The sequence below is a fragment of the Setaria italica genome, chromosome I (assembly GCF_000263155.2).
Source record: "Setaria italica strain Yugu1 chromosome I, Setaria_italica_v2.0, whole genome shotgun sequence".
NCBI classification, from domain to species: Eukaryota; Viridiplantae; Streptophyta; class Magnoliopsida; order Poales; family Poaceae; genus Setaria; species Setaria italica.
Window position 1 is genome coordinate 38,010,485 of NC_028450.1, and position 25,917 is coordinate 38,036,401.

General features: G+C 45.9%; 1 protein-coding gene across 2 annotated transcripts; it reads left to right on the forward strand.

Annotated features, from left to right (window-relative positions):
• Nucleotides 1-22,205: 22,205 nt before the first annotated feature.
• Nucleotides 22,206-25,536, forward strand: LOC101779639 (HVA22-like protein a). Of its 2 annotated transcripts, none has more exons than XM_004953801.3 (6): nt 22,206-22,412; nt 23,300-23,326; nt 23,425-23,547; nt 23,845-24,085; nt 24,983-25,123; nt 25,199-25,536. In XM_004953801.3, exons 1-5 carry the CDS (start codon nt 22,348-22,350, stop codon nt 25,106-25,108), a joined length of 582 nt encoding a protein of 193 aa, XP_004953858.1. In that variant the 5' UTR covers nt 22,206-22,347; the 3' UTR covers nt 25,109-25,123; nt 25,199-25,536. The 2 variants fall into 2 exon arrangements, with proteins under 2 accessions (XP_004953858.1, XP_004953857.1); XM_004953800.4 differs by having other exon boundaries at nt 22,211-22,412; nt 25,254-25,536.
• Nucleotides 25,537-25,917: the final 381 nt, after the last annotated feature.

Genomic DNA, 25,917 nt, shown 5'->3' on the forward strand with positions numbered 1-25,917 from the left:
ATTAGTAGTGTAGGGGCATGCGAAAACACAGTTTGCGGTGCATGCATGTGCCATCAGTGGAACCTGCTTACCTCATTACCTCGTCATTATATTTTTGCTGCAATAGATTATACACAACGACGTACATGCATGTATTTCAGCGACTAGATATAGTATGAATATTGGTGAGGCATGAACTTTTGAAAACGAGGGCTCTCATTTTGACTTCGCTTTTGTCAGGGCTGCGCGCATTCTTCTTTTCAAAAGATAGCTGTGTGTATGCGTGGTTGTCGAGGTGACAGCAAAATTACAAGGAATTCATAGGGATCATGATCAGTGTAAAGTGGCGGCAACTAACTCATCGCACTGCATCGGTTTCTTCACTAGCTACAGGCTATTCCTTTTTACCCCCATTCTTGCATAATTTCTTCACAGGAGGAATCTGCTGCTTGCAACCGGAGGACTAGAGGACCTCCTCCCCTCTTTATCACTTTATGGCTGGAAGCAGTCTTCGGCCTCAAAACACCAGCAGCTTTTGTGCGATCAGGTTTTGAGCATAGTGTAGTGTCTGTGATAGATGCATATTACTTGCTTTTTCGCAGTGCATGCTTATAATTCTTTTGCTCCCCCTAGCCCTCTCTCTGTAGCCCTTTTTCAGAAAGGTTTTTGTGTCTCTACTTTCATCCTCGCCTGTCGCGCGCTCCTGCCCTCGATCTCCTTTCTGCTCCTCGATATCGACTGCGCCATGATTTACGTTTGATGGACCGATGATCGATGGTTTGCTGCTCAATGCTCATTGCAGAATTCTGCTACTCTTTCAACCATCATTCCAGCTTGCCCTATTTTGTTTCAGACTTTTTTAGGAAACGATATAGTACATCATGTGGCAAGTTTGAATTTGGAAGATTGCTGCTACGGTATATTGACTAGCTAACAAGATGTCAATTGTTAAATAGTGAAGATTGAAGAACTGCAATAATGCATGGTGCCAAACATGATGGAATAATCAGGGAATCTCATATGCAGTAGTAGTAGCTGTTGTTAGTTGTACTTTTAATTAGGCTGTAATTCATGTCCATGCTGGATGTTGGCTGCATTCTAACATTCCTAGGCAGATTTGTCTTCCTCTAGGCCATTATAATGAGATTAGAAGGCTCTAATGGTTTTTAATTAGATTTCAGTGGTCCATGCCTCCCCTGACGTTTGGTGCGCGGTTGATACTCTACAAATAGAGCCTTAGATTATGCGAAGAATATTAGGGGCTATGTATAAGATAAGATCTGTTTGCTTACGCGTGCACTCATACCCAGAGAGAAAAGAATCTTGACCCCTGCGCTGCGCGGGGCAGAAATATATACATTTGCCAATTGCAACTGATGATTATGGAGTAGACAGAAAATATATATGCTAGTAAGCTAAATATATCTATGTAGGTGGAATTATTAGCCCCATGTATATATATAAAAGAACAACGGCGGTGCCTTTAATTATTACTTTCAGAAGCACTACAACACTTCCTTTCTGGTACTACCAAAGTCCATCGATCGAACAAAAGTTCTTTCCTGAACTGAAAAATTGCTTTTATTTGATTTCTCTCTCTCTCTTGACAGGGAGAGGGGGGGGGGGGGGGGGGGGGGGGCGGGGCTTGGAAGCTTTATTTGTACAAGGCACTTGAGTTCAGTGGATGCGAACTACTGTATTAAATCTGAGCCAATTACATGGACCGACTGTTTTCCAATATCAAAGATAATGGTTTGAACTAAAGCTTCCTTCCCTGGCAACTAATCATTACCCCGGCCCCCAGATCATGAATATGTCCTTAATCCACTTTTTAAAAGAAGAGAACAGTGCAAGCTAATCCAGCTGGATCAACAATAAGTGGGCTTAACCTTTTCGCTAACACCCCATCTTAATCAGTCCTTTACGAATTATATTGGCCTCATGCATATGTCTTTTTCTTTGAAAAAAAATAGACCCCATGCAGGCACATGTAACTTTAGTCAAATCTGCAGTGCATTGCATCAACAGATATGCATCTACCAACAACATATGCAAAAAGAAAAATCCTTTCCTTTGGTAGATTAATGCGTGCGGCTATCATTTGAAGAGTGCAGCATCGATTGATCATTCATGCATATACAGCTCAATGCAAGGTGATAGTTGCGTGTTCATTTTAGAACAGGCCGGATGGCGGCTCAAGTAGTAGTCGATGAATGAGATGAGGGCACCAGCAGGCGCCCCGGCGACATGCACCTGCCGTGTGCATGGGTGTCACTCAAGCCGTCGTCACGGATTAAGACGGGAAAAGCTTTCGCTCGGCCGTGCTGGATCGTACGCACGTCGCGCACTTAACAAAAGCGGCATGATTACCCCGCGCCGCTTTGCCGAGTTTGGAACACGATGATTGTTTAGCAGCAAAAGCAAAAGCACGAGAGAGTGCATGGTTTGTGCCGCCCTGGCGCGCGCTCCGCTCTCCCGCGCGATGCCGCGATCCATCCATCCATCCATCAGGCTGGCATCAGCCGCTGGCCGTGCCCGTCCTCTCGAAATCTCGATCTCCTCCCGCCCGCGCACCAGGGCGCTACGGCACCACGCATGCCTCATCATTCCGGCACCACCCACCTGGGGATTGGGGACTCACCCCCGGCCTCCGTCCGTGTCGGAACCGGCCCGGTCGCCTCGTGGGTTCGTCCGACTCCGCTCCACCGCGCGCCCCCGCCGGGCGCCGCTTTCGTACGTGCCCAACAAAGGAGAGAGACGAGCTGTTGGGCCTCGGCGAGCGCCCGTGCGGACGGAATCCGGCGGCTTTTGCGCGAAAGGTTTGCCGAGTCGGGTAACGCGGCCCGCCGGGAGCGGGTCGGGGGCCGGTCGCTTTCGCTGGATCGATCCTGCGAATCCGCCGCTTTTGTTCGTTCGGTGACGTTGGGTGAGCAGATCCGTTGTCTACGCATCGTTCCGGTACCTGATGAGTCAACGTGTTGGTCAGCGGATCGTGTACTCCATGCTTGGGGTTGCGGGGTTACATGCATTTTCCTGCCTGCGTACAACTGACTGGGTAATTGTACAGTGTAATCCCCGAGGAACTTGTCCAATATAATGTTGATGTCGATATATGACGCCCGCCTTTGATTGCCTTATGCTCCAACCACCTAGGGAGTGCGTATTAGAGTATGACAGCAAACATTTTTTCCAGTGTTTTTTTCTCAAGTGGGTTTGAAACGGGTGTCACTTCTTTTCTTCGGAATAGTGCTTTGAGTATGCTCTTTCTTTTTTTGTCACGCCCTGAAATTTTTGGATTTCAGGATGTGATTAAAAAGAATAATTAAACAATGATTTTATCATAATTTTAAAATTTTTCCAACATTTATTTTTTTGATAGGAAATTTAGTATAGTAAAATAATTGGTCGTTTGTTTTAAATTAAACAAGGTTGTTCTATGTGTGTTGCATTCATACTGATGCATCTTGGTGTTTCTTGAGTGCAAAAGGTTTTAATAAGAGTTTAGACGATGTCCAGACCCTTCTGAGAATTTTTCAGCTTTTTCTGGGAGTTGTTCTCATTTTTTCTAAAGCTAAATCTATTTATTATAAGGTCCTAGAATCTTTTTCACGAGCTCAAAATAGTTCATTTGAACTTCTCGTGTCCCAAACTATCTCTAGAAATTTTTAGGATTTTCAGAGTATTTTTCCTGATTTAATTAATTTATCAAGATTTTTCTTTACATGGGAAATGTTTCTTGAAAAAAAGAAAACTTCTCTATCCTATCTTTTTGGGCCGAGCTCGTGGGCTCGACCCTCCCCAGCCCGTCAGCCGTTGGCCCATCTACCAACCCATCTAGGCCCATCCGAGCCCAGCTACTGCCACGCCAGGCCGGGCACGGCTCGCCGCCGCCACCATGCTCTCGGCGTGCGCGCCAAGGCAGGCGCAGCCCTACCCACCTATAAAGCCGCTACCTGAGCCTGCGCACGCCCCTGCTCGCCGCCTCGCCTCGTGCCGAGCTCACCGGAGCGCCGCCACGGCCTGGAGGTCAAACCGTCGCCGTCCGCCCTATGCCATCACCGGTCGTCGCCCGATTCACGGCGTCCAAGGCTCTCCGGAGTGAGCCGACACAGCCACAAGGGACGTCCTCGCCGAACCGCGTCCAGAGCTCCGCTCCCTGTCGCCGGACGCCCCCTGGAGCGTCCCCGCGGCTTAAGCCCGAGCCGGTGGCCGCCGACCACCACCCTCGTTGTCCGCTCGATTCCGGCCACCTCCGTCCACCTCCATCTCCAATTTGCACATCTCCATGACCCCCTCGCTCTTCTCTCCCTTTTCCCCACCTCGGCCGAGCCCCGCAGAGACCACAGCACCGGCGATTTGGCCGCCCGAGCTGCTGTCGGCCATGAGGAAGATGTTGGAACTGAGGCTCTCTTGATCACACACCGGCTCTCACACTACTAGCGCTTGCACGTTATTTGGCTCTGGATGAGAAACACAATCACACACACAAAAGTTGCAGCACTGCACACCGGTGCCTTTTCTTTGTTTTCTTCACTTCACCACACACCCGAACAGATTACATGGCCAGCTATTTGAAGACACACGCACACAAGCTAGCTAGTGGCCATGGCTCATACGGTCTACACGTCTTGCCGTAAGCACCGGGCAACCCACAAGCTAATCACCACTAATACACCTACATGCAAGATAAGCACACGGTTTAGCCGCACGACTCGACCAGCACCCATCTCCCTGGATTACATGCAAGCCACTTCCACCTGCATGTCGCTAACTAACCCAAGCATGCAGATCACCACTACTCACGCCAAGTCTCATCCTCCACTTGACTCGGCAAGCCAAAGCGCACTCCTGCATGCAAGCACCTACATGCAAATCATAGCCTACACTAATCTCTTGATGAGCCCCCTAGTTTTATCCTTGATTGCATTGTAAACGATGTTACTATCCTGAGTGAATAAAGTTTGCCGTACAGTTTCAAAAAAAAAAACTAATTCACGCACACACCACTGACAACTCACACAAATAGTAAACAACAAGATTAAGTTTAACAGAAGAAAGCCCTAAGCTTTTGCGTTTTGGCCCCTAGAAGATCCTCTAATGCTTAGACTTTTTCTTTGTGTGTTGGTATAGTTGCAGATAAACCCCTGAATAGATTAGACGTTTCAACCTAGCCTAAGCCATGATCTTTAACAGATCTAACCCTATCCTTTGGGCTTATTGCGAGTACTATTAACTGTGTCTAGCATATCTTCTCTGGTAGCCCCTGAGATCTATAGTTAATCCTATTTAGGTCCTTAGAACTTTGTTTAATCCATAGATTTCACGTTTTAACTCCGTTTAACCTCGTTCTTGTTGCGTTAGATTCATATCAACTTAAACTACATGTTAGAAGCAAGGTTAATCATATCCTGTGTTTTTTAAATTTATTTAAAATATTAATATGATTATTAGTTGTTTATACACTTGTTTTCTAATTAAAAGCTATTTAGATCTTTATCTAGCTTTCATAAATAAATATTAATTTGATTAATACCTATTAAACTAGTTTTTATTAATAAAATCTAACTAAGTGCTACACCACGGTTGTCCGTAAGTAAAATCAATTTGATTAATGCTTACTCTCAAATGTTTTTCCAATTAACAGCCAATTAGATATACCTCGGGTTTTCATAAATTAAACTTAATTTGATTAATGTGTATTAAATTTGTTTTATAAATAAAAGCTACATAAGTTATATCTCGAGTTTTCATAATTAAACATTAATTTGACTAATATAAATATAAATATGTTTTTGAATTATAATGATTAGCTCAACACGAATCATAAAGTTATGCACTTAGATGTTCCCACATATGATACCTTTTCCAAATTAAATGTTAAAGTGGTATAAACTATACATGAACATTTGTAACTAAAATTTGACTAAGCTTTACTTCGTGTTTTCAAAATATAAATATAATGTAAGTTAATTCTAACATAGGATATGTTGGCGCTAGAAATCGGTCCAGCGGCCGACACACGACCCGGGAGAATCTGCTTAGCTCCTGTTCGGGTGAATGCCCTGGTGCGGTTCGCGCGGCGTGCCAGCCAATCTGACCTGTTGATTGGCAAGGAAGAACACGTGTCAAATTCAGTAACTACGATCGGCTAAGTTTCCGATCGAGAGAGCTAATCGGCAGATCGGCCGATTTACTGTAGTAAAGAAATCGGCTACAAGATAGCACGATCCTTATAGCCTTGTAGACAGAAAAATACTAAAGCAATCGGTACAAAGCTTATGAAAATAGCACTGGGAAAAGATCTAATCGGCAACGAACGGATCTAACAACAGAAAGTAATAAAAGCCGACACTACCGATTCCTAGCAAGATAACTGGTGATAAAAGCTAGAACAACAGGTAAAAACCTATGAATCTAGTTGATATCGATAACTGGTGAATAAATCTAAACGAAACAACAGCGATGCGCCGGAAGTTAAAGCTTAGATATTACTCAATAAATGGAACTTACAGAATCGGCCGGAGATCAAGATGATGCAGCCCTGCCAACCCGCACGAACTCGTGAGAAGAAAAAACGACGGCGAAGTCGCCTGCTTGAAAGTAGTACGGAGAATAAAGTAACTTGTTGTATTGATTGATTGATTACAGATTTACAAAGGTAGCTATTTATAGCCCCGTACAAATAATCTTCTTAACCGACAAGGACTCTATCTCTGATTCAAATAGGAAACAAATATCTACAAGCACAATCCGTGCTAAACTAATTACCCCACGCTTCGTGGGCTGAACTCCACCTTATCTTTCCTCCTTTCCAAGCCCATACAGGCCCACTTTAGTCCTCCTTCCTGATCGGCCGATTTCTTATCAGCAAAGGGCTGCCGATTGGGAACCTGAAGCGAAGTAGAAGCCACTCGACCGATTCCACACTGTAGCATCTCCTGACCGATTCCCATCTGTATTCCTCCGATTTCCTTCCTCTTTGACGCCGATTCGACTGATGACGAAATCCGGCGTCAACACATGCCCCCCAGTTTCGGAGTAAAACATAGTCTTTTACTTCGAAATTCTTTATAACTTCCTCCTCCGAAACGGCCGCAGTGAAAATAGCCTTCTGTTTCGCGGTCTCCCGGCTGATCATTGCAATTTTTTGAAACGGGCGCCCACGACGGCCACTACCCCGAAAAACTCGACGCGCCGGCGCGGTGAAAATTCCATTTTTACCCTTCTTTCAGGCACCCTATAAATATCATTTCACCGCAACTTATCTTCAAGCTCACATCTCTTTTCCAGCGCGCGTACTTCCTTCTTTCTTCATTCTTGCCATCGAAGTCTTCCAATTCCAGCTCTAATCACTTCTCCCCCTTCCCCTTCAATGGCGACTCCTTCCAGCAACTCTCCAGCACGCGATGCCGCAGGAATAATTCCTCCGGCGGAGGTAGCGACGGTCGTCACTTCTCCAACAGACGCAAGGGCTTCATCAGAAATCCCGATTGCGATTCCCTTCACAGCCCCATCATCTGCGCCAACGTCAGCGGCTACGCCGATTACTCAGAACTTCATCCCGGAGGTAAATACCGAATCTTCTCCTTATCGGCAATATTTTTTAGATCTACTCCTTATATTCCTATGCCCTCTTTTCCTTTTTTAGGCGGTCAGGGATAGAATTACCATTCACCTCACGGATAGTCCCGGCCTTGTTTGTCTCGGTCCCATGGGAAACCCAGATCCAGCGATTCTTATAGATTCGGAAACTGACCGGATACCTTTCAAACGTTCCGATATGAACTTGAATCAATGGGCAAGTACTTTTAGATCCTGGCCGAATGAAACCCCTGGTTGGAGGGAATGGTACCAACGGGTGGCTGCATCAAGGAGCGTTTCATGGGATGAGCTTAAAATCGGCCAATGCATCAACCTTTCTCTGTCGCAAATGGAGAAAAATGAGCCGCTGGTGATGGCAGCTTCCTATTTCTGGTCCGATGCCCTTAATGCATTTTTATTTGGTCATGGTCCTATGACCCCCTCTCTGGCCGATGTGGTCCTCTTGACTGGCTTAGATGTATCCTCCCCTGACACGCCTTATCAACTTCTGAACGTTCCATCGCATCGGCTGGACACAAGAGGAATCGGCGGCTGGAAGGGCTTTCTTAGTGATAACAAGAAGACCGGTACTGTCGATAACAGAGAGCACACCGCTTTCTTGTTAATGTGGCTTGAAAAACACTTCTTCTGTGGAAGAGCCGCCGGCCCAACAACCAACACCCAACCTTTAGCCGAGGCACTGTCCAAAGGAAGCCGCATCCCTCTCGGAAAACATCTTCTGGGTGCCGTGTACCATATGCTCCATCAAATCGGCACAAAACTTTCCAAAGGAGAACCAATCGGCAACCCAGGTGGGCCTTGGTGGTTTGTCAACTTATGGTTGAACCTCTATATGAGCAGGATCACTCGGCAACCAGTGGACCGCATGTCATTTCCCAATATTGAATCGGCAGAAGACCCTACAGAGCGTCGCCGATGTATGTCTCACGGCGAAGCAGCGTCAGCTTTTCCAGGTTGTGCATATTCTGCCACAAAAGTAGCCGAATACTTTCGGTGCTTTTACAACGGATTCAATGAAGACGCCACTATCTGGTTCCCATACCAGCGAGACACCCCAGTTTTTGAGCTCCCCTCCTGCTTTGACTCGACTTCTGGCCGATTTGATGAAGGTCTTTATGAAGAATTGATCAAACCGGGAATCTTACCGGCCAACTTCTTTTCGGGGAAAAATGCCCCCACATATGAGTTCTACAACCCGTCTACTGCTGCTCGGCAATTCGGCATGGGTCAACTGCCGATACGGGTGCATTTCGCTGGCCAAATCAAGTTCAGAGAAGCGCTCAAATCTGGCGTGGACTATTGTCGGCTGCGAGACCGAATTCCAGATTCTAGTACGATCAACTTGAATGAATGGCTATTATATCCATTTGCAACCCAGCCTTTCAAGCTTTGGTGGGCCGAATGGAAGCAATTCTTATTCTGCAATTCATCATCGGCGTACTGCAACCTTCTGGATCCATCCAACATTGACCCCAACGCCGAGGTATTTCTGATTACTGATTGTACTCTTTTCACCATAATTGAGCACTTAATGATTTCATTTCTCCTTTAGGCTGGGAATCAAGCCCCTCCTACGCACAGCCGCAGTGGCCGGCTAATAGAAAGTCATCCGTACACCACTTACCCTCTCATCGGCTATGATGCTCCATCGGTCGATGTGATTGCTGGCCGATCGAAGAGAGTTCAGAAGAAAGTCGTCAAGAAAACCAGTCGCCGAGTTCGGGCTCGTACGGAATCGGTGAACCCTCCTGTCCCCGCATCGGCAGAAATCTTGACCGCACCGCCCCCGGTCACGCAAAGTACTGATACTCAAGCCATTACTCAAGCTGGAGCGGCTGCTGCCTCACTATTGCTGGAAGCTTTACAAGTGAGTTCAAGTTTTACCTCTTCCGATTTATCAACTCGGTAATTACTCTTGTTAACTTTTTGTGCTTCTTAGGATTCTTCTATGGAAATGTCACAGTCAGTGATAACTCGACCGGATGCCAACACGCCCCTGCCTTCGTCCATTGCGGTACAATACTTGTCTTATGGTCTTCCTTCGAGTATCTGCATAACATGTTTAACCGATCCTTCGACGCAGACCATCGGCACACCAAACGTTCCTCGATAACCGATTCCTTCCCAGGGAGCCGGTCCGAGCACCGTGCCGATTGTCGTAGAGTCTTCTTCATCGGATGAACCCATAACTCAGGTCGTTGAACAAGGTACAACGGCTCTACAAGCGCAGCACGAGGAAATTCGTTTTAAGATGGTAAGTTTTTGAGCCAGCCTCACCAGCCGATTCACTCTGCCCCCCTGCCGATTTACCCTTTGTTCTTTATCATTTTCAGGAACAGGACTCTCCCAACAACAGTCTCTTCTCCTTCGCGGTCGCTCTCTCTGATGATGAGGAGACTTCCTCTCGCCAAGTCGCTTTGAGCTCCATCCCCGACGACGTCCGGGCTAAGCTTATCAATATCCGATCCCTCCTTCAAGGGGATATCGGCCGATTGGTAGAAGATGCTTCGCCGATTCGACAGCTTTTTAGTGACGTCAGCGGACGCGTACCAGAGGAAGCGGAAGAGGCGTTGGCACCGGCGGCTTTTATTGAGTCCATGAGGATTCCCGTTTTTAGAGCCCTTCGTCATATGGCCGATCGCGCGAAACTGGCCAAGATCCGTGAAGATGAAAATGCCTTCAAGCACCAGGCTCAAGAAACGAATCGGCGGATCCATGTTTTGGAAGATTCACGGCCGGCGATCATTAGTGAAATAGATCGCCTCAAACGACGGAGGGCGGACCTTGCCAAAGAGATGGAACAAGTGACCAAGGCCATCAGCGCCGAGGAGAGCAGACTCCAGGAGTTACCTTCGGCTATTGCCGATTTGACACGGGAGAGGCAGCGTTTTGCTCAGGAGGCTCTAAGACTCCACCGCACCGCATCGGAAGTCCCTGGATCGGCAGAAGAAGACCAACGGGTTCTTGACTCCGCCGATCAGATCCGGCGTCGGGCCGTCACGGCTATCGATACCCTTTTGGGTAATCTGTAAAACACTGACCGTTGTGTACGAATATTTACTGCCGTCTTTGACCGACCTTTCGTGGTGCCTTCTATTTACTGCCTTCCTTATTACCGATGGGACGTGGCCTCATCAAATTTTACTGTATTCCCCCATAAATATCGACCCTGGCGCTTCCTCTCCGATAACACCGATTTGGCTTCTACCTCATTTCTCCTCTTCCTCTCATCGGCGCAACCACACTGTCATGGCCTCGTCATCGTCCTCTTCCGTCAACCAGGTGACGCTCCGCCTTCTCTCTTGGATCTTTAGGAAGAGAATGTGCCGTCTTACTCCTTCTTTGTTTCAGCCTCAGCGTCTTAGTCCGGGACTCGTGCGTGCCATTGAGTGCATACATTCTGAGGACCCCTTGACTCTGGAGGACAAGGCTCTGATTTTAGCTTATCAAGAGGAGCTCGAAGACCATATTACCGCAGAAGCCCGAGTGGTCTTGGATGCCGTGGTGAACGAACACCGCGATCGATCTCTAGCTATAAGGGGTCATTGCCGTAATGTTCCCGAGGGTGACATCACCTCGACGGCCTGCACGATTTTGGACTTTCTGGAAAGGAATGGTAACTCGCGGGTTCCTACCGCTAGGGCCCGTCTGCTTCCTCCGAATCCGCGGCCTTCCATCGACAGGGTCCGCATGCTTCCTCGGCCCGTTGCTCTGGTGGCGGCGGAGGCCTCGCGCCTTCCCACAGATCTCCCCCGTCAAGTCGAAGCAGAGAGTTCCATGAAGGCCATAGAAGAAGACTACATCCGACTCATGATAGAGTTGGGTAGGGCTGAGAGGGAGCGTAAGAACAAGAATAATTAGTTGTTGTATTTTTTATTCTAAGGGCGATTTAGTGTTTTGTCGGCCATGTAATCGGTCGCCCGTACCGAATGTAATCGGCCCGAATGAATGTAATCGGCCATCTATGAACGTAATCGGCCATTCTGGTCGATCTCATGTGAATCTCCAAACCGAGTTGTGTCGGTCATATTTGACTGTGTTTATCCCTTTAGGCCCCGACCCATATACTCGGGTAATACCTTTTTAAATATCTCCCATTCAGAGCCCTAGTGAATTCTTCCCCTTCTGTTGTTTCCAAAATATACGCATTCCCTGGAGTGCATCTGCCGATTCTATACGGCCCTTCCCAGGTAGGAGACCATTTGCCGAATTTAGGATCTTTCGACCCGATCGGTAGTACCAACTTCCACACCAAATCTCCAGGGGAGAACTGTTTGACTTTGACCTTTTTATCATACCACCTGGCCACTCTCTTTTTATTCTCTTCGATGCTTATTAGAGCTCTCAATCGTTGGCCGGCCAAGTCATCAAGTTCTTCCTTCATCAGAGCCGAGTAATCATCGGCCGACAATTGGTCTTGCAGTGAAATGCGCCTTGATCCTGCCCTTGACTCCCATGGAAGTACCGCATCATGACCGTATACCAACTGGTAGGGAGATAACTTGGTAGCCCCGTGGCAGGCCATTCTGTATGCCCACAGGGCCTCGGTCAAACATAAGTGCCACTTCTTAGGGCATTCTTCAATCTTCCTTTTGATCAACTTGATTATTCCTTTGTTGGAAGATTCTGCCTGACCATTGGCTTGAGCGTAATACGGAGACGAATTCAGCAACTTGATGCCCATATCGGTCGTAAATTCCTCAAATTCTCCCGATGTGAACATTGTTCCTTGATCGGTCGTTATAGTTTGAGGGATACCGAATCGGTAGACGATGTGATCCCTTACGAAATCGGCCATGATAGCCGAAGTCACATTCCTTAGTGGGATTGCCTCCACCCATTTGGTGAAATAATCGGTGGCGACCAGAATAAATTTGTGCCCCTTGCTTGATGGTGGGTAAATTTGGCCGATAAGGTCTATTCCCCACCCTCTGAACGGCCACGGTTTGATGATGGGATTCATGGCCGATGCGGGTGCACGCTGGACATCCCCAAACTTTTGACACTCCTGACAACCCTTATAATATTTGAAACAATCTTCCAGGATCGTGGGCCAATAGTACCCATTGTTTCTGATCATCCACTTCATCTTATGTGCTGATTGATGAGCCCCGCACACCCCTTCATGGATTTCTCCCATTAGAGTCTTGGCTTCTTCTGTTCCAAGGCATTTAAGAAGAACACCATCGATCGTTCGGTAGAACAGATCATCTTCGAGCAGCACGTATTTGGTAGCATGAAAACGCACTCGTCGCTCCACCTTTTTGGAAGGATCTTTTAGGTAATCGGCAATTTCCTTACGCCAATCATCAGCTGCAAGCTCTACGGCCATGGCGCCCAGAATTGGCCGATACCCAGATGCATGTTGAGCGAGTTTGTTTGCTTCTTCGTTGCGGTCTCTTGGGACGTGTTCGATTACTGCCGATCTAAATTCTTTCAACAGTAGTAAGCAATCTTCGTAATGGAGTCGCAATATGTCATCTTTGCACTCAGCTCTTCCGGTTAGCTGATCCACAATTAGCATCGAATCTCCGAAGACCTCGACAGAATCGGCCTTGATCTCTCTCAATAATCGTAAGCCTTTTAATACAGCTCTGTATTCTGCTTGATTGTTTGTTGCGGCGGTTTCTATCGGCAGAGAAAAATCATATCTTGCCCCCCGAGGCGATATGAGGACGATGCCGATTCCTGATCCGGCTCCGCATGATGACCCATCGAAAAACAACTGCCAAGGCGTTGGTTCTACGAGGGCGATCTCTGGCCCACAGTGTTGGGCAACGAAATCGGCCATGACTTGACCCTTGATGGCTTTTGCCGATTCGTATCGTAGGTCGTATTCTGATAAAGCCAAAATCCATTTGCCGATTCTCCCTTTCAATATCGGCAGTGACAGCATGTATTTCACTACATCATCTTTGCATACGACTATACATTCTGCCGACAGTAGATAGTGTCTGAGTTTGGTGCACGAGAAGTAAAGACACAAACACAAACGCTCTACTGGAGGATATCTTGTTTCGGCATCCAGGAGTCTTCTACTAACGTAATAAATTACCCGTTCTTTGCCTTCAAACTCTTGGACTAGAGCCGACCCAATAGCTTTGTCATCGGCTGATAAATATAGTTTAAACGGCTTACCCGTTTGAGGGGGGACCAGGACCGGGGGTGAAACCAGGTATCGCTTGATGTCTTCTAACGCCTTGCGTTGTTCTTCTCCCCATATAAATTCCTGGTCTGACTTCAACTTCAGGAGTGGTGTGAACGCCTGAATCCGTCCCGATAGATTAGATATGAATCTTCTGATGAAGTTTACCTTGCCGATTAGAGACTGTAGCTCAGTTTTGTTTTGTGGGGCGACGACTTTGTTGATAGCCGCTATGGTCTTCTGATTGACTTCAATGCCTCGTTCGTGCACCATGAATCCTAAGAACTGTCCGGCGGAGACGCCGAAAGCGCATTTGTTGGGATTCATCTTAAGACCATGTTTCTTGGTGCACTCTAGGACCCTTCGCAAATCGGCTAGGTGCTCCTCGTGGCTTTTGGACTTGACCACAACGTCGTCGATGTAGATCTCCACCAGGAGGCTGATGAGTTTGTGAAAAATATAGTTCATAGCCCTCTGATATGTAGCACCAGCATTTTTCAAACCGAAAGTCATCACCACCCACTCGAACAGACCAAGATGGCCTGGACATCTGAAAGCCGTTTTGGGTATATCCTCTTCGGCCATAAGTATCTGATTGTATCCGGCGTTTCCATCCATGAAGCTGATAATTTTGTGCCCTGCGGCAGCATCGATCAGTACATCGGCCGTAGGCATGGGGTAGCCATCCATTGGTGTGGCCTGATTAAGATTTCTGAAATCGACGCAAACGCGCAACTTCCCGTTTTTCTTATACACCGGTACGATATTAGAAATCCACTCGGCGTAACGACATTGCCGAATAAATTTTGCTTCAATTAACCGAGTTATTTCGGCTTTTATGTCCGGTAAAATTTTAGGATTGCATCGTCGTGCGGGTTGTTGGTACGGCCGATACCCTGGTTTTATGGGTAGCCGATGTTCAACAATGGATCGATCTAATCCGGGCATCTCGTGATACTCCCACGCAAAACAATCCTTGAATTCTCTTAATAAATTTGTCAATTTACACTTGTACTCTGGATCTAAATTTGCACTAATGAAAGTCGGCCTTGGTTTGGTCCCGTCACCTAAATCTACCATCTCTAAGGAATCGGCCGACGTGAATCCATGTCCCAGCTTCCCGTCTTCTCTGGCGAACTGATCCATTTATTGTGCTTCTTCGGAGCCGACTGCTCGGATCGGCTGTAGGCCAAAATCGGTGACCTTCAGGAAATCGGTTTCCCACACCTTACCTGATATGCACCTGACGGTTTCGCAGCTCCATTGTTGTGCGTCGGCTGCTGCGATGCTGTACGCGGAGTCGGCTTTGACCACTTCGATGTTATCGCCGATCCATTGTACAAGGCATTGATGCATAGTTGATGGGATGCAGCAGTTTGCGTGTATCCAGTCTCGACCAAGAAGCATATTATAGGACCCTTTGCCATTAATGACGAAAAATGTGGTAGGAAGGGTCTTACTGCCGATGGTGAGGTCGACGCAGAGGGCGCCGCGAGCGTTTGACACCTTGCCTTCGAAGTCCTTGAGCATCATGTCCGTCCTGGTCAGGTCGTCGTCGCTTTTTCCCAGCTTTCGGAGTACGGCATATGGCATGATGTTGACGGCAGCTCCCCCGTCGACCATCAATTTAGTGAGGGGGCGACCGTCAACATGCCCTTTAAGGAACAATGCCTTCATATGCTGTCGTTCGTCATCTTCGGGCTTTTCGAACGTGGCTATCATCGGTTCTAAAGCCAACCTTGCTGTTTGTTCCTCTATCGCCGACACCTCCTGTTGATCGGCGGGGGTCATGAACTCCATCGGCAATATGAAAACCATACCGATTTCAGCTGCCGATTCGTCACCCGCCGACTCGTCGTTGCCTTTGTCGTTTCTTTTGGGGCGCCACACCCGAGGCCTTTCTTGCTTTTTGTCCATCGTGCCCTCTTCTTCTTGCTGTTCCCATTGGCGGAGGTGTTGGATTCTCCGTTTTTGTGATTTGGTTAAACCGTCGGGGCACCATCTGGGGTTTATTGGCCTCCCTTCTTTCCCGGCGCGTTCCCATTCTGGTTCGTGTCCTAACGGGTTCTCGTCTGTTACCCGCGCATCGGCCATGTCTTCGAGCCGGCTATGAACGCTGGCTTTGCTACTTGATTGATCGTGTCGATCGGTCCTGCCCCCCTGCCTATTATGGCTTCTACCTTCTGATCGATCATATCGGTCACTTCTGCCCCCCAGCCGATCACGCATGGAAGGGCGTTGATCATCTGAAATTCGCCGATTCCTGCTGATCGGTTCTGGCCTTCCGTCTCTAGAGCGAGACCTTGTGAACGGCCGATTGTTTCGATAGGGGCCGTTGCACTCTGGGCACGTATCAGCTGATGGAAGTCTGAGGTTATTTTCCCAACAGTGGATGAAGAATGGGCATCTCCAATGTTCCTCGTGCCGACGTATTGCTTCCTCTCGGGACCTTGATCGTTCATGTTGGCGCTGGTATTTTTGGAGCAGGAACTGGGAGGTAATGCGTGGTTCTTCTGGCTCATCGTCATCGGCCTCCATCCGTCGCTTCCCCTTGATGTCTTCAGACGTGACTTGATTCCTGAGATCGACAGCGCCACTCTTTTTTGCCGATTCGGATGTCAGCACCTTCGTTTGGAGGGGATTCTTACCCGTATCCACCATGTTGGTAGGAAACGGATGCTGATCAATCTTCATTGGTTTGGCCGGTTTTGCCGGCACTTCAAACTTGAGTCTGCCCTGTTCAATGGCCGACTGTATTTGTTGTCTGAAGATTTTGCACTCATTGGTATCATGCGACGTGGCATTGTGCCATTTGCAATACTTCATCTTCTTCAACTGCTCGGCAGAGGGAATCGTGTGGTAAGGTGAGAGTTTAATCTGTCCTTCCTGGAGTAGAAGGTCAAATATTTTGTCAGCTTTAGTGGTGTCGAAACCGTATGCTTCCGGCTCCTTTTTGCCGAATGGGCATGATATTGGCTTCTTTCCCTTAATCCACTCTGCAAGTCCGATTTCGGCGTCTTCTTCATCCTCTACTTCTTCCAGGAATGCTACTTTCTTTTGGAAATTCCTCCTTGGGTCAAATGGACGCACTTCCTGTCCGGACAATCGGTGGGCAATCTGGCTCAGGCTCTCGAACTCTTGTGACGCATATCTCTCCTTGATGTGTGGCAGTAGGCCTTGGAAGGCTATATCGGCCAACTGTGCATCGGTTAGAGCCAGGGAGTAGCACTTGTTCCTGACTTCCCGAAACCTCTGTATGTATGAGGGTATCGGCTCATCACTTCGTTGCCGGATGCTAGTCAGATCAGACAGCTTCATTTCGTGGACTCCAGCATAGAAGTACTTGTGAAATTGCTTTTCTAGATCGGCCCATGTGATAATCGAGTTTGGTGGTAAAGTAGTGAACCACTGGAAAGCCGATCCAGACAAAGATGACGAGAACAACCGTACCCGCAGGGCATCTTGCGTAGCTGCTTCGCCGCACTGGATGATGAATCTATTCACATGTTCTACGGTAGAAGTATCATCCATTCCGGAAAATTTAGTAAAATCCGGGACTTTGTACCGATGGGGAAACGGCAACAAGTCATACGTAGATGGGTATGGTGTTCTGTAAGTATAAGTTTGAACCTTCGGCTTCAAGCCGAATTGTTCTTGCATCACTTCCGCGATTTGCGCCGCCCAATCTGGTTGTTGCTGAGGAATAGCTGGCGGCGGAATCGGTACGTGTTGATAAATCGGAGGTTGAATAAAAGGGGATTGGTGAAAAGGTGGTATCTGAGTATAAGCCGGCGGTGTAGTAAAGGACGGCTGCTTGTAGGCACCACTCGTTTCATCATATAGCATGAGCTCTGGCGTCTTGTTGACCTCCGGAGAGATAGGTTGGTATGGTGGTATGATCGGCCGAGTGGCCGTTTGGGAAGGTATCTGGAACAGAGGATTCCCTTGGCTGACCGATTGATTCAAACCGGTCGTGTTTAAAGGTGCCCCCCAGGGTAAAGGGATGACTGGAGGGAGTGGTGTAGTGGATGGCTGGACGGAGCCGTATCCCAAAGGAGTTGACGACGTAGAGGCACCGACTCCTCCGTATCCCGAAGGAGTTGATGACGTAGAGGCACCGATCCCTCCGACGGAGGATTGGATCGGCTGAGAAGCCTGATAAGCCTGATTTGGTGGAATCGGCTGAAAATACGTAGGCCCCCTGTATCCCTGTGGTATACCCCCAGCGAAGGAGTTGACAACAGCATTGTGTACCATGTTTGAAAGTACCGAGGATTGGTTGATGAAGGCGTGATGAAGAGATTGCTGAATCATATCGGACATCTTGTCCGAATCTTCTGAAATCGTGATCTGGCGAGGAGTAGTGAAAGGAGATTTTTTAACAGTTTCCCCGCTCCTGGAACGACTGAAGGATTTCAAGCAGGTTTTCCGGACTTGCTCCAAATACTGATTCAGATCTTCCCTTTGGTCGTCCTTTAGATCTGCTTCCGTCACTTCGATGACGTTATTTTCGGAGATGTCAGCAGCTTTCGACATGATGGCGGTTGTAATGGTCCCACCGGGCGTGCCAAAAGTGTGTTGGCGCTAGAAATCGGTCCAGCGGCCGACACACGACCCGGGAGAATCTGCTTAGCTCCTGTTCGGGTGAATGCCCTGGTGCGGTTCGCGCGGCGTGCCAGCCAATCTGACCTGTTGATTGGCAAGGAAGAACACGTGTCAAATTCAGTAACTACGATCGGCTAAGTTTCCGATCGAGAGAGCTAATCGGCAGATCGGCCGATTTACTGTAGTAAAGAAATCGGCTACAAGATAGCACGATCCTTATAGCCTTGTAGACAGAAAAATACTAAAGCAATCGGTACAAAGCTTATGAAAATAGCACTGGGAAAAGATCTAATCGGCAACGAACGGATCTAACAACAGAAAGTAATAAAAGCCGACACTACCGATTCCTAGCAGGATAACTGGTGATAAAAGCTAGAACAACAGGTAAAAACCTATGAATCTAGTTGATATCGATAACTGGTGAATAAATCTAAACGAAACAACAGCGATGCGCCGGAAGTTAAAGCTTAGATATTACTCAATAAACGGAACTTACAGAATCGGCCGGAGATCAAGATGATGCAGCCCTGCCAACCCGCACGAACTCGTGAGAAGAAAAAACGACGGCGAAGTCGCCTGCTTGAAAGTAGTACGGAGAATAAAGTAACTTGTTGTATTGATTGATTGATTACAGATTTACAAAGGTAGCTATTTATAGCCCCGTACAAATAATCTTCTTAACCGACAAGGACTCTATCTCTGATTCAAATAGGAAACAAATATCTACAAGCACAATCCGTGCTAAACTAATTACCCCACGCTTCGTGGGCTGAACTCCACCTTATCTTTCCTCCTTTCCAAGCCCATACAGGCCCACTTTAGTCCTCCTTCCTGATCGGCCGATTTCTTATCAGCAAAGGGCTGCCGATTGGGAACCTGAAGCGAAGTAGAAGCCACTCGACCGATTCCACACTGTAGCATCTCCTGACCGATTCCCATCTGTATTCCTCCGATTTCCTTCCTCTTTGACGCCGATTCGACTGATGACGAAATCCGGCGTCAACAGGATATTTCTCTGAAATATCATCCACGTTGATTGCTACATTTAAAATGTATGAAGCACATAGTTTCTTTTCTTTTATAAACCAAAATCTTTTGATAGTGGATCTTCTCAACCAAAGTTTCGTTCTAGTCGATTCTTGCTATGTTGATCTTCTAATCGTAAGCTATAGTTTAGCAACGTTGTTTCGCCATGTTTCGTGTTTTTGAAAATAAATATGGTATTAATTTTGATTAATGCTTATTTACTTAGATTTTTCTAATTAAAAGCTAATTAGGTTTGTACAACGGTTTTCTTTAAGCAATTGTTAATATGATTAGTATCAACGTGAATGAGTTTCTAATTATAACTTGTTCTAGTTCAATGCGACATATAAATTTATTGATCAGATATTATTACATATAATTTATTTTCTAAAGTTAAATGTTTAAATGGCATAATTTGTATATGAATATTTATAAATAAAAGTTGACTACGTTTTACGTCGTCTTTTTAGATACAAATATAATTTGAATTAACTCTCACTTAGGGTATTTTCTAAAAGTATCATTTACATGTGTTTTCTAAATAAAAATAAATGCAACATATAGCCTTTATCTTTTCCTATACAATCAAAGTTTCTTCGATAGATGTATATTTCAACGGTACCATCATTCTGAGTGTTTTATGCGCCTTCGTGATCCTAGAAGCGAGCCCTATCCTTTAGTACGCTCTTTTAAACCTTTTCTCTTTTATTGGTGTATTGTTCTTAGTTGTGTTTGTTTACTTTGTATGGTTGTGCCAATGGTTGCTTTGAGTAGAAGGATTTTTGTTCGAAAGCTTTGAAGATTAAGAGTTTCAAGAGAACAAGAGCTAAAGAGCAGTAAGAGCAACCTTTTCGTTGGAGAAAGGTAAGTGCCCCTAACTATCCTTCTATCTATGCTTACTTACAAGAATACCATGCATTAATTGGAATATGGAGACACTAGTAGAGAAGAGACCTTCCATGCAGTGTTTTTAGTCCCGGTCGTTTTTGGACCCGGGACTAAAGAGCCCTTTAGTCCCGGGTCAAACGGCCACCACCGACAGCCACCGACGACAGAAGCTTTAGTCTCGGTTGGTAATATCAACTGGGACTAAAGAGACCCCTTTAGTCCCAATTGTAATGGCTAGTGGGACGAGATAATTTGGTGAGGCTTTTAGTCCGGTTGAAAACACCAACCGGACTAAAGTCCCTCCAACCGGGACTAAATATTTTTAGGCACCCCCATCTCTCTCCACCTTATCTTCTCTCCTCCTCTCCCTTTCTCCCTTATCTCGCGCAGGTAGTGCTCTTTCTCTTCTTACTTATCTTCTCTCCTCCTCTTCTCCCTCTCTTCCAGGCAGAGCGGCGGGGGCACGAGCGGTGCCAGCTGGCGGGGCCCAGCCTCCGGTGGGCGGCTGGCGTGGGCGAGCGGGCGGTGCGGGCGAGCTGGGGCGGGCGGGCGGGGGTGGCCCATTTTTTTATTTTTTTGGAACTTTTTTTGTCCTGGTTGGTAGTACCGACCGAGACTAAAGGAGGCCTTTCTTCTCAGATGAAATACCTGGGACTAAAGATGGGTACCTTTAGTCCTGAATGATTAGTCCCGGTTGGATTTTCGAGACCTATGTATCTCTCCAACCGGGACTAAAGCCTAGTTTTCCACCAGTGAGAACCACCCAGGAAAATAGTTTAACCACAAGAACTACGTGGCTCTATTCTTGGCTAATTAATTAGAGACTCTAGTTTAAGCGGTCTTATCGAAAAGGCAGGAAGGGCAGCGGCAGATGGGATATAGCCCGGCCCTCAGACTGATCTGCTCTATGGTAGCTTCACAGTCTTGAGAGAGGTTTATGCTCTACTACTGATCAGGAAACCTTAGCGGGCTACTTCTTATTAGGGAATCTTTGTAAAGGCCTTATAGCGTCCCTATGCAGTCACACCTTGGTAGTGTGATAAGTGCCTACTTTTGCACAGCATGGTTGGGTCCAAAGTTCTTCTAAACTTTTACATGACTTGTGGTGAAAGTGTACAATCTCTGCAAAGTGTAAAACTGATATATCAGTCATGCTCATGGTCAAGAGCGGCCTGGACCCTCACATGATTAATAAACTTGAATGTGGACTTAAATCGTTATTCTTGTTATTTCTTGTGGCCTTGCTGAGTACCAACCACAAGTGTACTCACCCTTGCTTAATGCTGCTCAAAAGAGGAAGGTGTGTAAAATTTTCTGAAGATGATGCTGAGTTCTAGGCGTACGCAGCCCCCAATCGATTGCCTATGGAGTTTGGAGCCTTCGTTTCCAGGATTAAGTTGTATATCTCTAATAGACTTGTAAGCCATTATTATATTTTTTTACTTATTACTGTTACTGTTATTCACTGATGATATTGCTATATATATATGATACTTAGCACTTGGTTTTATTTTAAAACCGGATGTGATATTTTTCCGCACAAAACAAAAGACCCCCACCTGTTTCACTAATTTTGTGGAAAGATATTAAGCTTTTGGATTTCAAAAAAGGTTTCGAAGATCTATTAAAGTGAATGGTGATTGAGGACTGCACCACCGAACATATAAAGTAGTAGAACATCAATTTTTCCCTTATAATTTAACTTAGAGTTCGGTCTATTTCTGCTTTTCTTGTAGACAAACGATGAGACTTGCTCTCACTTGCAACTCATAAAAAAAAGTGTACTATAATCCGACCCAATTTAGTACAATTCACGGGCCTAGGCCGTATCGCTCCAGGCTGGGCCGAACGCCGCTGTGGCACGCCGCGTTGGCGGACGAGTAGTAAAAATGGAATTCCTCTCTCTCAAAAAAAGGAAAAATGGAATTTACCCGGCACGTCACGTCAGGTCGACGAAGAAGACACAGAGGTAGGTGAAAGAGTGAAGAAAGCGAAAGGCGGCTTCGCAGGTTCTAGACCACCAAAACCCAGCGGCACCTCCCAGCGCAAACCGGCTCTCGCATTGCTCCTCAGATTCGCGGATTTGTTGGGCGGAGTGCGGGATGGGGGGCGGTGGATCCGGATCTTTCCTCAAGGTCTTGGTCAATAACCTGGATGTTCTCGCCGGGTACGCGCTCCTGATCTGATTCATCCCTCAGATGCTTAGCTATCGAGCTGCTTGTCTCTGCGTTTCTCGTACGATTCGTGTGCTGTGCTGCTGTTTCGCGTGAAGTGGAGCCTGATTCTGGTCTGCCAGTGACCTAGACGGAGCGTGCTCAAAACCATTGCGTGATTTGCGGGCAGCGGTGCTGGGAATTTGTGGTTGCGGTCCGTATAGTGGATTATGATTGGGTTCAGGGTTCTTAGTCCGCAGATGTTGCCCATTGCCTTAGTATAAACAATTTATGTCACATGTGGCGAGTGATTGCGAAGCTACCGAAAGACCTACAGAGCATGACTGATGTAATGTCATGTAACCTTCCAGATTAGGACTTCAGCATTTGGTCCTGGAAGGTAGGTGAGTGAGTGAGGGAGGGAGGGAGGGAGGACCAAGAACTTTGGAAAGCACATAAGATCAGCCAGATGATGCTGACAGTCCACTAGTGATGTTGATGTTCTTTCCTTTTATATCAGGGGAGTTAGTAGTGATGCTGATGTTCTTTCCTTTTAGATCAGGGGGTCTTTGCTGATAGTCTACCTATCCTTTCACATAATGATGGGTTTTTAAGCTATTATTAACTCTAATGATTTTGCAACTTTTACAGAACTTACTAGTATTTTCAGATGCATAAGTCATAATCAGGATAACTTCTTCTTGCATAAAACACGATAATACATAACCACATGGTATCCAGATAATATGGCTAACTAGCAGTTACTAAATGTGATAGCCTTTTAACTGTGGTTAGCTTTGTCCCTGTCAGTGAAGTTAGACATAGTTATGGTTTTCGACGTCATTGAATACTCACATGCATTTTGAAAAATTTTTAATCCTCTATTTGTTTTTCTTTGCAGGCCTTTAGTTTCACTTGCATATCCTCTGTAAGTTGATCCGTTCACTTTTGATAAATTATAGACTCTAACCTTCTCTCATTTGATGGTAACTGTTTCTGTTGTTCCTCATTGGATGTTTTTCGCAGGTATGCCTCTGTTAGAGCAATTGAAACAAAATCTGCTGTAGATGATCAACAATGGCTCACTTACTGGGTGTTGTACTCATTTATCACTTTATTTGAGCTCACCTTTGCTCCAGTACTAGAATGGTAAAATGAAAAAGATCTTTCTTCACACTTTATATTACTTTATTTAGTCTAGTGTGATTAGATCTTGGAACTTTCTACGATGGTTCGTCTGTGAAATATTTATTTTGATTTTAGAGCCTTGGTGAAAGGGCCATGAACAGCAACACTGTGTTTTCCCTAATGAATTTCGTTGCTGTTCACCTTCTGCGGTTTAGTACTGCGCTTCTTGATTTGTTGTTATCTCGTTATTTGGCAGATATGATTCTTAAATGCATCAATAGATGAGTGGATGTGCTCACTACTGGCTCATGTTTGCAGGCTCCCTTTCTGGTCTTATGGAAAACTGTTTTTCAATTGCTGGTTGGTATTACCACAGTTCAATGGCGCTGCACATGTGTATGAGCATTTTGTGAGGCCTATGATTGTGAACCAGCAAGTTGTAAACATCTGGTATATTCCAAAGAAGGGTGAATCAGAGAGGCCTGATGATGTGATTTCAGCTGCACAGAGATACATTGAGCAAAATGGGTCGAAAGCATTTGAGAATCTTGTTAACAAGGTATTATTTATTTCCTGGTAATGTTTTCCATTCTCATTTGTGAGAATGGTGGCCACTTGGCACCAGTTCGTTTTTGTGCAGTGAGAACCACTGCGAAGTGGCTCGACAAGTCTGGTGTGATGTTGCCTCACCTGTTAATGATAGTGCAGCATAATTTCTGTTATGCAGACTATAGAGTTTCAATTGACAAGTGCCATTATTCTTTTTGTAGAAGATTGCATAGTCATTTCCCACATTCTAGAGCCTTTATACTTTAATAAAAGGCTTTGTTACCAAAAATTAAGCTTTAAATCAGGGCTAAATAGCTAGCTTCTTTGTGGGCTTTATGTTGCTGAAACTCAGCAAAGCAGAGCCTGAAAAGTGAGTAAATGTTAGAGTTTGACAAGCTTGTGTTGCTCCCCCTAGCTAGGTTCACTCTAGCAGATTTTAGGCATTATTCTGTAAGTTTGCTTGTCTAGCTTAACACAAAATTGAATAAGTTGGCTTTTGAGTTGAACACAAGAGACAAATACTGGATAAGTTGTCTTGTTGAGCTTAACACAAGACTGGGTAAGTTGGCCTGTCGAGCTGAATGCAAAACTGGATAAACCGGCTTGTTGAGCTTAACACAAGAGTGGATAGCTTGGTTTGTGAAAATCGAAGGAACAGCTCTTAGCATGTGTTCTTTCTTTTATCCTGTTACCTAAAAAAGAGATGCATCACATTACTGTTCTTAGAATCACGAGATTATCGCACATCCTACCCCAATTCTTATTGCAAAAACTGTAGACTAACAGCTTACCACGTTAGTTTCTTTCTGTTTTGTAGTTAGCATCTCTCTTTTCCCCACTCCAGGGTTTTCTTTCTTTGAATTAAGGGATCCTTGGCATGTAATTATTTCCTTATTCACTTGTGCAGTTTAAGAGTTCAAACCCAAGACGGTCAATACTGGAGGAGGTAGAGGTTGAAAGGAGAGCCAGGATTCAACGAGAATCCGAAGCAAGGGAAGTTAATCCCTTCTTCAATCCAAATTACCAATACTAGGCTTTCAGTCACCAGGTGAGCGTTGCTGCATAGTTTATATCCTCCTCCAACCTTGCATTTCTTTAAGTGTTGCTCATTTGAGCTTTGCAGAATAAAAGGTATTGCACAATTTTCTGTGGTTATGATAATTGGGAACTGAATGCAGGAATCAATAGGATCAGTTTGAGGGAAGATGTCTAGATATTAGGACTGCATTTTGCAGCAATGGAATCAACAATATTGTGTAGCTGGACAACCATGATTGTTGTAAATATGTTTCTAGCGTTGAAACTCCTTGTCATGTAATGGTCGTGTCATGAATCTTTCATGTTACTGAAAATTATGCATTCAGTGTTCGTGCCACCAAACTCTAGATTTGTGTCTCGATGGTTGCATGGAGGCTGTTGATGATCTGGGTAATAACTAATAAGGTTGTTCTTCGTCTCGTATCTGATGTAGATGTAGATTGTAGACCATGTGGCTGTGCAATGTTTTTTTTTTTTGAAAAAAAGGCAGTGCAATGTAAGTTTGAGAAATAAACTGATTGGCTTGAAAGGTTGCAATGCAATCAAACTTCTGAGGCAAGGTTCTCTCAACAGTTATGAGTAGGTTGCAGGCTTGCAGTAGGAACTCCAAAGTCGTAAAGAGATTCACACGGTAGCTGGAGAGATCAACCGATTCCTGTACAGTGCCCCGTTTATTTGAGCTTATCTGAGAATCTGGATTTTCTCAGTTCCTGAGAATCTGCTATCGTGAGAATTTGCTGGCTTGTTTGAGCTTATCTGAGAATCTGGATTTTCTGAGAATATGCTGTCGAGAGAATCTGCTAG